Source organism: Pollicipes pollicipes, unplaced genomic scaffold (assembly GCF_011947565.3).
Source record: "Pollicipes pollicipes isolate AB1234 unplaced genomic scaffold, Ppol_2.1 Scaffold_4295;HRSCAF=5057_pilon_pilon_pilon, whole genome shotgun sequence".
Taxonomy (NCBI): Eukaryota; Metazoa; Arthropoda; class Thecostraca; order Pollicipedomorpha; family Pollicipedidae; genus Pollicipes; species Pollicipes pollicipes.
In genome coordinates, this window is record NW_023596461.1 from 21,913,450 (window position 1) to 21,928,760 (window position 15,311).

The 15,311-nt window shown below is 51.5% G+C and overlaps 1 protein-coding gene across 1 annotated transcript in view; it reads left to right on the forward strand.

Annotated features, from left to right (window-relative positions):
- Nucleotides 1–4,267: 4,267 nt before the first annotated feature.
- The window catches only part of LOC119097302 (balbiani ring protein 3), a 64,786-nt gene continuing 53,742 nt past the window's right edge, over nucleotides 4,268–15,311 (forward strand). Inside the window, exons 1-3 of the mRNA XM_037220350.1 lie at nucleotides 4,268–4,526; nucleotides 11,813–11,953; nucleotides 15,109–15,249. Coding sequence (XP_037076245.1) covers nucleotides 4,283–4,526; nucleotides 11,813–11,953; nucleotides 15,109–15,249 — 526 coding nt within the window. The 5' untranslated portion in view covers nucleotides 4,268–4,282. The remainder of the gene's footprint in view (nucleotides 4,527–11,812; nucleotides 11,954–15,108; nucleotides 15,250–15,311) is intronic.

Below are 15,311 nucleotides of genomic sequence, written 5' to 3' on the forward strand. Positions count from 1 at the left end.
CCAATCTCCGGGAGGCCGTATTCCGCGACATACAATCCGCATATGAGACGAGACGACGCTACTACTATTGCTGCTGTTTTCGTATAGCCTCAGCAGGAGCGTGCTTATGGCAGTTCCAGAAGTAGTGAATGAGGGGACATATATGGATTAGTTCATTGGTGATGATCGGCGACGAAAAATATGTCCAGCCCTTGGAATTTATAGGCAGCAGTCAACAGACAGTCTTGTACTGATTTTAGCGTAGCGCATAGGAACGTAGGAATGGATGCATGCACCATGTAATATCCTTTGGTTCTTGACTGAGATCTGGCATTTAGCTTAGGATCAACCGTACTGTGAGGCTTAGAGATTACAATAACATACTTTTTGCCAATTTTGCGAAAACTTTATAACTTGTGCTACATGTTGTTTATTTCAACACTCTGAAATGATCTGTTAATTTGTCTGGCGGGTCCTGTGTTTCCTCATTTCATTTGACCCATATGACTCACTGACACAACATTGTTAGAAATGATGATCTCGTGACATATGTGAAGAATTAAAACAAGTCAAGATTCAGGCAATGAAATTAAAGAAGAATCTGGTTCAGCTCATGACTCAAAGCGACATTCTTTTTTCTTACGAGCCGACTCAAGTCACAACTCGGCCCAAAACGATTGACTCATAACTCGGTCAGTGATTCAGCTCAAGTTGAGCACAAGTCTGCGTCTGACATCACCTGAATGAGATCATCTGTGATGCAATGGACCGTTGCAGAACTGACTTAAGCCAGGCATCGACCGGATAGAGTTGAATTATTGTGGCCAGCGCGTTCTCCTCGAATAAGCCATGGTTCGTCATGAATCACTGACGTCATGGCATGGCTGACAGCATGACTCCGACTGGTTCTGCGTTCGCGTCTTACCGAAACAGTAAGCATAAATTTCGACGGGTCACGTATAACATATTTTTGGTAGCGACCATTCGGTTCCTGACTTCTACTTTGAACAGAACTGAAGCTGCATGGAGCGCTGCATGGACGGAGGCAGTCCATATGACGCTCCGCATAAAGTTGGGCACAGTTCGTGAGGACCACTGGGGCTAAGTGACGGCGTGTTCCGAAGCATACCCCCCACTCCCATGACATCGGTGAAGTGATGAACACGCGACGCCGGATTGCGCAAGCCCCCGACTCCTTGAACTCGGGTGAAGCGATTGGCACGAGGCGCCGGCCAACGCGTCAACAAAACACTCGCGACTCCGAAGCCGCCACCATTGTGATGCGGCTGAGATGCACAGCTTGCAGCGTTCGGCGGGCATTACGGTGCCGGCACAGACATGCCAAACATCGCTGATGGACGGCATGATGTCAGCGGTGACCTTGAGGCCCGGTCCCCGCATCCTCATGCAAATCCCGGTCGGGACGCCGTTGCTGAACTAATCACGGCGGGCAGGTGGCTGTCTGCGTGCCTTGCAAAACCCCCGGATGACCTGGTGAGCTCGTAAGAAGCAGCCGCAACGGGTGGGAAGCGGGCTGTGGGCGTGCAGGACATGCAGGATAAACCAACACCGCGAATCTTCAGCGGCCTGCCCACCATTTTGCTCGCTGTCATCCTGACATGCGCCGGTGTGTTTTATCTACGCGCGTTTGCGCCAAGTCCAAATCAAGGTGTCAGGTTGGTTTGTTTGGTTTGGTCTTCGGTCATAACTGCCATAGCGCGATCATAATAGCTCAGACGCCGTGGCCGCAAAGCCGGCCCTCACAGGCTTCCGCGTAGTTAAGTGCTATTTTAGGCTGGTGACTGTCCAACTCCGAGAAAAACAACACCGATTAGGTGCGTGCACACCGTCGGGATTTTTCTCGTTTTCAGCAATCTAACCACAAAGCTTGTTCATAATATCTATTAGCTCGAGCAAAACCAACAATTCTGAATGACATCGTGGTCTTGATGGTGATTTGGTTTGCCTTTGCATTTAGCTATATGCAAGTGGTTGAGAGCATTAATAGTCAGCGACGTAGCTGAAGGCGGGGCGAGGAGCGGCAACATAGCAGGCATATCACACCGAGTCCAGAAAGCTACGCTAGATACTGCTGATTTCGCGTGAATTACGTCCAAATTCACAGGAATTCTGAGATAGTTTAATTTTCCCATCTCCTGACAACTTCTGGATAAGTGGGTTTTACAGTTGAAGTACTTTGTGCTCTTGTAGCATAAAGCACACAAGGCCAGACAAAATATAATTTAAACCTCGGTCCTGTGCTAAACACCACGTCTGCCTGTACGACATAAATGGTGTCCTATTTGCATATTTATGGAGCTTAAAGTTCGTTTCACTTTTTGCCACGATACGTCTGCAACGATAATAATCGGCGCTCGAGTAGATGAATCCGCAAAAATGTCTCTTAATTGTGTTTGTCCTAGAGCGAGCACAAGACTGTAATTTCACATTGAATTTTTGAATGCCAACAGGTCACGAACTATTGGAATGTTACCACCTTTGTCCCTGTCCTCACATAACGCTGAAGGCTGAAGCGCTGCCGGATGAGAAGCATTATCAAAAGGTTCCCGCTTTGCATTGTGCTAGTGTGAAGGCCGAAGCTTTGCTGAACTAGTGCAACGTACAGGTGTGGAGGTCTCAAGATTATCGGAGCTCCATCAAGCAGAGATAAGACAGATGACTAGGAGAGTGAGTCGCAGCTTTTTATGTGTTTACTTCAACGAAATTTCTGTCATGTCCAATGCTTTGAGCACGACAGTCCAAGTTGATGGCGTTTCACGTCGAGCTGCGCGAAAACATACGCGGCTTACCCGTGGAGCACGCTGTCGTGCACAATAGGGAAAATATGGGATTGTTTTGAGAGATGTCCAGGGGTGTGTAACGTGCTTATATCGCCCGAGATGGTCTGTCCGTCGCGGGCGTGAAGTGTGTAGCATCAAGAATCCTGACGCATTGCGACAGCGGTGACGCTACGGATTTTTAGCTGAGGATGCAAAATTTAACAGGGACATCCTGGAACAAAATGGACAGCTTCTGACGGGGTCTGCTACTGGGCAGTGTCAGTAATGCGAATCAATATCATTGCTATTATGTCTTTTAGAAAAACATGCAGTGTAGCTTAGTTATACAACCCAAATTTCGGTGAGCTTTGCTGCACCTTCCACGAAAGCAAAATAAATGCTATTGACGTAGACGGACGAAAACTTAGGCGTGCAGCACTGCGTTATGATTATGAAATATATATTTTTAAATCAGTATGCAATGAAGTATTAACATCAATGTGCATAAGTGGTGACGATACAAAATATCTAGAATACGGTCTTTCTGATCAAAGCAGTGCTGTTCAAACATTGGCCTTATGGTACATGAAACGGGCCCCCTGTTCTAGAAAATGGGTCTCCTGATATGTGTAGAAGGTGCTTCCTCATCCAGAACAGAAAACTCTTCGCACTTAGCGGCGTACTTGCAAGTCAGCAAAGGGCCTCCACGCAAAACTTCAAGGACCTCAGAATCTAAGGTATCGGCAAGGTAACTCCTGAAACTGAAAACAGGCCTCTTGTTACAGAAAAGGGTCCTCTGAGTCCCGTTTAGTACTAACTAACTCAAGTATGGAGGCCTTGATCTGAGCTTTTGCAACATATGTGCAGCTAGAAAGTCTTCAGTTTGAGAAAAAGACGCCTTTCAAAGTTAAGAGGAGCAAAATAAACTTTTGCCTCTCCTGCCTCCCGGCACTGTTCTGTTCTGTACTGTTCAGTCTACCCCTTGCTGCGCCACCCCATCGATGTGGTACAATTGATGGACAGCAGCGTTTGTCGGTAGCAGAACAGGAAGAATATTCAACGCAATATCGCAGTACATTGCGCTGGTGAGCCCGAACGCATGAAATTCACAAGGTGCGGGGGTGTGATGAGAGTACTTGTGCCGCGCTCGAGCCGATGACGTTCCCAGAAGGGGGCTCCTCTCTGGGCGGAGCGACCGCCGGCAGGCCAAGGTGACACCCTGATCCGCTGACGGCCGGGCAGCCGCCGATGGCTCGCTCATACGGGCTCGGACCGGCGCGCCGAGCAGAGCCCCCACCGTCGGGTGCCGAGGTCCGCTGACAGCAGCGCATCATCAGCCAGCGGCCGCCGGCCGCGCTCCCTCAGTCCCTGCTCGAGCAGTCTGTCCTGCGGGCTCTTCCGTCCGCGATCCACCAGCGGCCCGCACCAGCGGGTCCCGTCCGTTCCCCGGCCCCCGGCGGGTCCTCGTCGCTCTGGGTCCTCAGATGTCCCAGCGGGCGGCGGTGGCGCGCCCCGGCGCCGCGATGGCCGCCGATGCGGCGCCTCGCCGCGCTCGGGCTCGCAGTGGCGCCATGTGGAGGCAGGCGGCCAGGCTGCTGCTGGCGCTGGTCGCCTTCTCGGCGCCCTCGCTGGCCGTGTGCGTGCGCGGCGAGACGGTCGACGCGCGCCAGGCGGCGCCGCAGCTCGGCCGGCCCTGCGACGGCCAGGGGTGCGCCGGAAACGCCACCTGCATCGTGAACGTCGACTCCGGCAAGGCTGTCTGCATTGGTGAGAGCACGAGACTGGTGTGGCCAGGCGTGAGCTGATGTGAGATGGTGTGAGCTGTGTGAACTGCGTGTCTAGTGTCAGCTGTACAAGTCGGTGGGACCGTTGGGACCTGTTTGAAGTGGTGTGAACTGGTGTGAGTTATGTGAGCTGTGTGTCTGGTGTGGCTCTATGAGGTGGTGTGAGCCGGTGTGGTATGGTGTGTGACCGGTTTGATAACCTGTATGATGCTTTAATTCCTCTGGTGCTGAAGCGAAATCTAACGTTGCCAATACCTTAGAGCGGCGTCTACGATGTTATCAGCTCCCCCGCCCTTATGAGCATGTGGTGGCGAATTATGCGGCACCCGTATTTTTTCATAGATCGAAAGATATCGAGCGTGATTCATGTCGTCCTCAACTTTAAGACATCAAGGGTTTGACAATCACATCGATGGGGAGTTGGAAGCACACATTTGGATCAGTTTTTCCATACTGTTAACCAAGAACAGGTAGTGACGTACCAAACCGTACGTTAGCACCAGAAAACATGAAATCAATTCGGGGCACTCCCAACTAAGAGGGAGAAACAAACATAAAGATGCAGGCGAAGAGGTGGTGCAAACCCGGCAGGGTTCTTGTTATGCAATAGACAAGGACAAATCGTGCATGAGAAGTCATAGTCAAAATCAGCTAATGGCAGGCCGCTAGAACCACCCAGTAAACTTCTAGAACTCCTTCACAGTGTTAGTAAAGGTTATCAGTCACACAAGTCGGAAGGGCAATTACCTGGTCATTTAAATGCTGGGTTCTAAGCTGGGTCTGCAGGGAGGCCACCCAGCTAAGTGGAGCTTGTAGCTGAGTAAACTCGCGGAGCCAACGCCATGAACTGGGACATCAAGTGCATCAAGTTATAAGTCAACCTATGATTATGGAACCGGAAGGAAGATGAATAAAGAATAAGTTACACATCCTCAGGGTAAAATAAATAAATCATTTTGGTAGCTTTAGGTGTGTTGGTTACGTTAATATGTGTTGATGATGAAATGGTTGCTGATGATGTTTTTAACGACGTAATTTGATCCAGGGATATCTGCTTTTCTTGACAAATATGAAATCATAATATTGTTCCACACCTTAGGACCGAAGCAAGATGCTGCAAATAACCTATAATTTCGAATTAAGAGTGAATGATCTGAATGGTTTATTTAGCTATTCGCGTTTCATTTGATGCGCGGAGCTTATATATTGATTTAATGATATAGGACATTGTATGTTAGGAATTTGTGCATCTCAGTTAACTTTCGGATTTTGCAATATCCGATGATTTCAAAATTTTGCACGGGTTAGATTACGGGCTCGCAGGTTTGGTTTGGTTTGTACGGTTAAGGAGTGAATACTAAATTTTCCTTACCTAATTGGTTAGTACAAACTCCTGCCGTTATCAGGTCTATGGCCAAATCTAGCGGACGTACTCATTCGACCCGTATTTATGCAACAATTAAATGCTATGCAATGTGGTTGCCACAATTTCCAAGCGAGCGGAGTGTTACAAATATTGGACGCACAACATTTTCACGAAATAACACAGGCCTTTGGTACCTGACGTGCTCAAAGTTCGCGAGTAGACTGCAAAAGATTATAACCTTCCGTTTGAGCTCGTCACCCCTCTAAACCAGGTCATGCATACTTTTCAACAGTATCTGACGAGTCTTGCGAAAAACATTTACGTGAATTTCCATGTTACACATAAAGCATGCTTGAACTTCACATTGACAGTGATGCGCACTTCATTTATCGCCTAGGTGATCTCCCAAATGAAAAGGTTCCCAACTAACCAGCTACCTTCAAGATGATGAGTCCAAGCTTCACCTTGACCCAAAGACACAGAACTTCAGACCATCATCCATGATCTCCGGTCATGACGTCATTCGGCCACCTTTGCCCCGCCACGATGACGTCAGCCGTATTTTATCTGGTCACGATCGCAGCTCTTGCGCCAATTTCGGTCACAACGTGGCCAAGAGAGAGCAATAGCGCCGGTCGATGCGGGTTAATTCACCGACTCTCACCACTGCTACCACGGACATGTCGTATTTCAGCGCTCGCGTCTCTTCCTCGGGGCGATGGTGCATGCCGTCGGCATTTGAATAAGGCGATGCCATGTAATCGAATCGCGATTTATTTTATACGCGCGCCGAAGCACATGAGTGAGTCGTAACACATGACAGGCGAAGGTCGGCGCATGCCGGCGCCTCACTTGATAGGCTCTTGTGCCGTCGCTGCTGTCCTAGCATGGCGGGTCAGCCAGAACCCCGGCCTGTTATATAGGTGTGGTGATGGTTACGGCGGTGAATGATGACGGTCTGCGAGCGCTGTGGCAGGCGGTGGGCAGAACTTCTCATTACCGACAGCGGCTCGATTAGACCGCTGCCTGTCTGACAATGCTTACGTTAGCCGCGAACGGTTTAGTTGGTGCAGCAGACGTTGACAATTTATCCAAGCAGGCATTTAATCTATGTTGTGTTCATGTTCTGCGCTCTACGGGGCAAGAGAGTCATCCAATTACACTTATTTAGAATTGATGCAATGTAGTATCGCTTACAACTACTCTGTTCACAACCACTTTTCATTTCAACCCGCGATTCTTGCAACGAGTTAAATTCGGAAAAGTTTTCTAGGAGTTCCTCGCTTTTCAAAAACAACCATAATACATTTATTTAGGGGTGCCGGCAATGAAGTGGTCAAACTGCACGCCTGGGAAACCAGAGGCACGGTGTTCGATTCTCAGCTGTTCCCGCCTTTCCTGCCAGACTGAGAAGCGGGCGACGCCAATGGTACAGCCTCAGCAGCTGAGTATGTTGTGAGGTTCTCATGACGCATACATACAGCTATAGAAGGCCTTGGGGAAATCGTTTCAGCGCCGGAGGCCTTCCCAACGCAAATCACAATCAATCCCGGACGGCTTCAGAGTGTGGCATCGTAACGCCCTCTGCGTCGTAAGATAATAACCGTTTACTACGCTGATAACTGATCTCCATTTTAGTTTACAATTTTGGTCAAGAAGTAGGAATATTACACAATCTGGCAGGGTTGAGCCGTTTCCGGGAACCATCATTCCATATCTCATTCCATTGTTCATATCATTCCATACCATATCATTCATTCCAGTCCATTCCATCATCATTACCATATATCGCTATGGGAACATTTTTGGACTTCCCCAAAGACGTGTTCAAAACCGCCGCTCTGTGGATACGTCTGTTTTTAGCAACAAACAAGGCTCATGAAGTGTTGCTATGAATGACTATTAACATTGAATGCCATAACAGTGGATATCTATGCACAACCACAAACCAGATTAATAATGCATTTTCCATTCGGCACGCCATATATGTGCCGTCCAAGGGCAGGATGCTCTACCTCCAGGATCAATATTCTTTTGCATGCTTCGCTTTGAGGCATTCTTGCTCAGAAATCCTGGCGGCAACATTTAAATGTACAATATTTCGCGGAAATTATTTTTGCATCAGTTTATGCATAAGTTGGACGCACTAACAGTCATGTCTTTCGCACTATCAACGCCTCACGCGCATATTCAGGCAAACTACTCGTCACAACGGGTTTGTCAACAGTTCAGCAGGAAATATTTGTTGAAGCCATAATTTTAATAGACACTCATTTGAAATTTGCCTATTACAGCTTTCAAGTCTATACTCATTGCCCATAGCTGTGCCGAGTGGCACATTGCTAACGTAATGCAGCTGTGGAAGTGTCACTCGATCGAAATTGAAAGTATCGGCTGCGTCAAACGGAGTGCAGTCAGCATAAACCCAGGCAGATGCTGCAGACACTGGACCAGTGTTTGGCCACTTGCACGTGCACTGCCCAAACCGAGATATAAATAATGCGGCCTGCAGCAGGAACAAAGCTGGCACGGCCCAACGAAATGGTCAAGGTCAGATCCCCGAAAACCGCAAATAATGCAGCACTCCCTGCTCCAAACAACGGCATTCCTTCCCAGCGAGTTGACGCCCGATGATGTGCGAATGCCGTGTGTGAGTCAGGCCGTGTGTGTTAGTCACGGTCATGCCCAGTAAATCGGATAAACACTTGGCTACGCCTGCCGCTAGATTCTCCTACCCACCGACCCAACACCCGATCCTGCGCGTCTCCCGGCGCGTGAGGAATCTCCCTCCCCTCCCAGATCCGAGGCACGCTCTCAGCGCGCTCGTACCAGCCGGTGTCATCTCCGGCTGGTGTTGCGGGAGCCGCCACGCTCGTCCCCTGTCATCGACGCGCGGCAACCAGTGTGGCATCCGGGTTTGAACCAGCGCCGAATTTCGCGGCAACTTCGGTGCCAACCGGTCCCGAACCGAGACGAGACCGCAGCGGCCCACTGACTAGCCTTGCGGAGCCGGCGCTCGTTGTTCGTCAGATTATTGGCCACGCTCGTAATTGGCGTTGCATGCTGCTGCATTCCTGTTCAAAATTTTGCCTGTTGATAACTCGTGTTCCCAGCCGATCTTTTTGGTCAGGCGTGTGGCTGTCACATATCGCCATGCTGTTCTGAACGCCGGGGTCTCGGGTTGCGGCGCGCTGAGCCGCGAGCACCGACCACGAGACACCGGGACGGTACCTGGCGCCTGCGTCTCCCTTCGCCGCGGCCTGGGCAGCCTCAGTGCATCCGTCTCATGCAGCAATGCCGATTGTGTGGGCCGCTTGTCTGTGCTGCGGCCGCCGTCTGCCCTTCACGGCGGAGAGCGACGGCTGAGCGGACCACAATAGAGCGGCCCGGCCAATCACAAGGGCACGCGCCACCCCCGCGAGGCGGGCACGAGCGTCATCCATCGCGGCAGCGACAGCAGCGATGCGATTCGTGACTCTGATGCGGTATGCCGTGGTTAGGCAGAATTCGTGACTTTGATGCGGTGTGCCGTGGCTGGGCAGAGTTCGCTTTATATGAGATGGATCAAACTAGCCTCTTCAGAAAACCTTGGCATACGGAATAGTTTGGAGCGCTTGGAAATATTGCGGCGAACGCAAAAGTCGGCCTTACAATAGTTTCAGCATGGTAGCTACAGCAGCGGCATGCTTCTTACAAACGAAATACACATGGGACAGAAAATTATTAATCGGCCCTGCTCAAGCTTGAGAAGTTCCCAGTAGAGGTAATCAAATAAATTTTATAACGATTGCGAGCATTTCACAGAGCAAGGTTGCTCGGAAACGGCTGCACAAAAGTCCAAATGAACAGATGCAGCAGTTAGATAATGGACATGACCATCAAGTTTCTTTCCCGAAAATTAAATCTTCTAGGACTTCTAAATTTACTCAGTGCCTATTTTGCAGCGTCGAAACTCATGTGCGAATACCTGATGTGTTGAGCGCGACTCTCCGACGGGAACGTCACCGGTCTTACTCCTTGGAATCACCTAGCCCTGACTCATCTCCCTCCCCTCCCCACGTGGTGGGAGAACCCGCTATCGGAGCGACCCTCCGGTTGGCACGGGCTGGAGCCGAGCTCCGCCGGCCGGCCGGCGGCTCGCGGCTCGCTCGGCCGGCTCCTCCAGTTCCTGTACCGACGGCTTAGTCTGTCAAATCCCATGGCAAGGTCGGCCGGCAGACAGCGGTCCACGCGACGGCCGCTGCGGTCGCGTGGCGGATGGCGGCTCGGATGAAGCCTGGCCGCTCCGTCACAGGCGAGCCCCTCCAGCGGGCGGGGACTGCGGATCTCGCTGATGAGATCCGGCGGCGCTGTCATGCCACGCATTCGTGACTTTATGCGAAATGTTTCGAGTGGTTCTGCGTGAATACTTCCCGTCAGTTTCGTTAGTCGGTGGCGAGTTGGGATTTTCATTCCGGCACCGACAGCGACGTCGAATTCACCATGCATTGTAAGATAGGCGGACACTCGGGGCCTCGCCCATGAGGAATACATTATCTGGCTTACTTTGATCCGGTATTAGTCCTTCCTAAAATAGTCTGGGACTTATTGCTTACTGTCTGAAGCCTTACCCAAGTACTCAGGATTGATTTATAACCATTTTCTTGCGACGAATAGCAGTATGCCCGTTCTTACTAACTCATTCGCGCGCAATGGCCTTTATTCAAGGATCAATGGTTGTATGAGTCAAAGGTGCATGATTCACTGCCATAGCTTTACGTGTTCTTCAATAGTGGGGAGAGATAAACTTCAATAGACTTGCACGAAAGCAAACATAGCACACATCTCTTGGTTGTGATTGCTTGCATACATGGAAGAAGAGTGTTGCAACATGATGCCATCACTCAAACTCTAGTAGGATTAGTACCGGCCATTGGTTTCTGAGAATGTTGCTGGGCAGGCTTTCTAATGTACCCTGCAGATCATGTAAGAAAGGATTCCAAACTTCGTGGCGCGTTCTAATTAGTCTTTTGTCGCACATTTTTATAAAAATTCCACGTCGTCACACTTTTGTAACCTGACATTATATCACCTAAAGACTTGATCCCTCCGACAACTGGCTTAAATACCTTTGACTGGCATCCACTAGATCACTGGCTCTAATGCTGTAATGATGTTTTCCTACTTTTCTAACCTGGCGTTACATCACCTCAAGACTTGATGGTCTGCGATAACTGTCTAACACCTTCGACTGGCGTTCCTTAGATAACTGGGTCAAATGCTCCCAAATACTCCAACGAGAACGGAGGCGTAGTTTCACGAAATAAAATGGGGAGCTGAGCACTGGCAAACGACGAAAACTACCCCTGAAAAAATGTGTCGTAAAATGGTCTACTACCCGGCTTTGGCGCACTTTTTTCTTCTCAGTTAGGGGGCGGGGACTTTAGGTCAACTTGGTGGCTGGAGCCCCCGAACTGAACAGGAAGCTACACCGCTGGTCGATCATGACGACTGCTGAACAACAGCTACATAGAGCACGTCTCCGTTGCTGCATGTACAACAGGGCGAGGACTGCCAGGTTACCAGTGACATGACTGCTTCTCAACCACGATAGCGTTATTTCTGTGATCGAGAAGTAGCGTAACACTTTAAAGTGGCGGATGCTCTACACATTTGAGGATGCCTTTTTCAATGCCGGATGTTGCTGGCGCTCCCTGCAAGCATAGGTGCCTCAGCCGCCCACTAAGCGACAGAGCTGGTTCGTTATCGAGCAAGTCAGAAATCTACGAGAATCTTTACAGCCGACCGAGGCGCTGAATGCACTGCTCGTTTCCAACGCATGGATATCTGGTTTTCTTTCGGCCCGTGCTGCTGATTTCCAGGGAACTGGTCAGCGCTCACTCCGTCCTGTTGCCACGTTGCAGGCAGGACCAAGTCGGGAACATGTCCGTTCACACAGCTGGCCGACTGCACCGAGATCCAGATGATCTGTACGAAGGACGCCGACTGTCCCGGCAAACAGATCTGCTGCCAAGACGAATGCGACCGCGTCTGCGTCGATCCAGGTTAGCAAACAATGCCCATCGGTGATTGGACGAATGTGACCGCGTCCGCGTCGAGCCAGGTTAGCAAACATGCCCGTCGGTGATTGGATGCATGTGACCGCGTCCGCGTCGAGCCAACTTAGCAATCATTGTCTGTCGGTGATTGGATGAATGCGACCGCGTCTGCGTCGAGCCAGGTTAGTAGACATGCCCGTCGGTGATTGGATGAATGTGACCGCGTCCGCGTCGAGCCAGGTTAGCAGACATGCCCGTCAGTGATTGGATGAATGCGACCGCGTCCGCGTCGAGCCAGGTTAGCAAACATGCCCGTCGGTGATTGGACGAATGAGACCGCATCTGCGTCGATCCAGGTTAGCAAACATGCCCGTCGGTGATCCACTCCCAACATTTTAACGGAGAACTGGGCGGCATGAGTCCGTCGCCAATAAACATGAACACGTGTTCGATAAAGGCTGACGACGGGAATAGCTTATTACATGCCCCCTCCGGCTCTTGTGACGGGCACAGCTTGGCGAGTTCAGTAGTTAACTACAGATGTTTGTCCCTCGGACATCCGTTGGGAAATTGAGCTTAGTTACCGGGACAAAGTCTGTGCGTGCACATGATCCCACGCTCAAAGTGCCAATTTAACCAGAGCAGCATCCAAGATGATCACCTGCTCATGGATACCGCAGTGGTCTTCCACAAGTTGCGCCACGCCTGGTGGCACTACAACCTCTGAGCTCTGGAATGCTGGCGTTGGGTCAGCTGACGCGGTCAGTTATTGTAGTGCATGAGAGCACGCTCTGTAAGCATGCCACATTCTGATACCTTTTGATCGGACAGGGCGTTCACTGGGATTGCCAACCATGAACAGTACCACATCCACCAGCCCAGGCGGACGGCGACCCTGGCTGTCGACTGTGCCGCATGGCACCGTCTGTTTTTCTACAGTAAAGCAGTCTCCACTATGCCATCGAACGGACGAGACTATAGCACACATACGGGTGTAACACCAGGGTCCGACCAGGCGAAGGAGGTGCAACCGGGCTTACGATTCAAGCTTCCACTCCCCTCTTTCCTCTGATCAGTCTTCCTGCCAAGATGATTTCGGACGTCCCAATAGTTCTGTAAAATGTGTAGAAAGGCGAGAGCACTGAACATCTGTATATGAACCCACAAGTGAGTCCATATTCTGGACCCTGCAGCATCTGAGTATGTCTGAACATGGGCCGAGACACTCCCCGTACAGCCGAGCTCCGCCGGTAGGCTGGACCAGCCGAGCCCCACCCGGGTCATCTCCGTCATCACGCGCCAAAGCGCGGCGGGTCCCGAGAAAGGGAGACGTGACCCCCTGGCCGGGGCGGCCACCTTGAGGCCGTGCCGCCGGTGCCGGGCACGCCGGGACCGGCTGGCTCCGACGGGCCAAGCGCCGGGTGTGTCCCGATCCCGACTGGAGCTCCCCCGATCAGACGCGTGGGAACCGGCGCCAGATGGCGTCAGCAGCAGACGGCGCCAGCCCCCTGGGGTGCGGGCGCCGGAGGAGGGTGACCCGGCTCGTGAAGGCATCACGTCACCGTGTCGTGAGGTCCGGCTTTGGGGCGTGATGAGTCAGAGGTGATGGGACCGTGACGGGCCTGAGGCAGGTGGGGGGGCGTCATCACGGGCGCTCCTCGGCGTGGACGGAGTCGGTCAGCCAAGGTATGCAGGCACACGTGCCTCGTCGGTGGCTTATGACAAAGGTACTGCAGAAAGGAGCAGGGGGCGGCAAGATCCAACGAAAAAGTAAATAAAATGTCTGTTACCTCTGATGGCACGTGGGAAAAGTCAACACCACCTGTCTTCCCGGAGTTCCCGCATTTATGTTTTTGACGACCGCCAAATAAAGTAGACCACAGGTAAAAATGATTCCAAGCAATCACCGCATCGAACAGATGGCCACTGTTGTTGTTTTGTGGTGTTTTCGGGCGCGCCGACTGCAGTGGTCATTTGGCGCCCAGACTAGACGGGCACGGCAGCACATGTCTTCGCTGGAAGCGGTGGATCAGAACTCATCAGTGGGAAACCTCAGGCAGCCACGGACAAACAGATCCTACCCAAATATGGATTGGCACAAAGCCAGCGTAACGACGCGGACATCTCAGGACGTTGACAATCCGATGCGCGTCAGACCCACTTCGGTGAGCGTTCGGAGCAGGTGGCGGCAGTTATCTGGCTGCAGGTGATGCGTATTTTGGTCATATAATTTACAGTCCTTGCTCTTTAGTCTGTTGGTAACTGTTTTTGAATGGTAAAGCCCGTTGGCAACCAATATTGGAAACCAACTATTTAGTCTGTTGGTAACAAAGTTAAATATTGTTTTTCTGCAACCGCTTTGCAGCCCTGCACGACCAGTCTGTTCATTTTCCGGTGGTTCAGATAATTATATGTCCTTCCAACTAAATCAACCTGATTGCCTTCAAATTATGTTATCAACGGCTGAATCGCAGTCACGCCACAAAAATGTTGGCAAGCTCCCAAATGCATTGGCAGCTGAATGGTGCACAGGCCAATCCGCCAGATCTAATCCACGTCAACATCTGTGGTGGGCGCCCACACTCGGCGCCTGTAATCCGTCTCCGGCGGGGACGCCAGTCGGCCCCGCTGGGCTGCGGTCGTGCAGCGGACCAGCGGACGGCGGGGCTGCAGCTGATGAGTCCCGTTAGAGGCGCTGCTAATGAGCCCGCAAGGACGCTGGAGCGGACTGCAAGGCCGCCTGGCGGCCGCGGCCAGGTCACACCTGCGTCAAAACGAGGGAGAGAGTCGCGGTCGGTCATGGGTAAACCCTGCCGAAGCTAGGCCAAGCTCCTTGCCTCCGGTGGTGAGCGGGGTGAGCTACTGGTCGGTGCTAGACGCTGCCGTAGCTCATCCCGCCCCTTCGCTCCAACCGCGGGGAGATGCTATAGTTGGTTCCCTGCGCCTGGTGGATGCTAATCCCTTTAATACCCCCTATCATCTGCCGCCCTGCGGACATTTTAGCATTGCTTTTTTGTTACAAGTTTTCGGAATGCTAGACAACTTGCCTGACATGAAAGCTTAAGCTATGTTCTAAAGTAGATCTCCAAGTCCACGTGACTTAGACCTCTCAGAACTACAGCAGGATGATGGCGTGCTCACAGGACGCGCTCTCGTTACAGGCGAAGACGTGCCGAAGCCGGGACACTGTCCCGCCCGCTTCGCCTTCGGCCCCTGCACCAAGGAATGCTCCGAGGACGGCGAGTGTCCTGGCGCCAACAAGTGCTGTGACACCGGCTGCGGCTCCGTCTGCTCCACTCCCTGTGAGTCCAACCATCTTCCGAACCTGATGTTTATTGTGGGTGGCTCTGTGAGAAGCGTTATG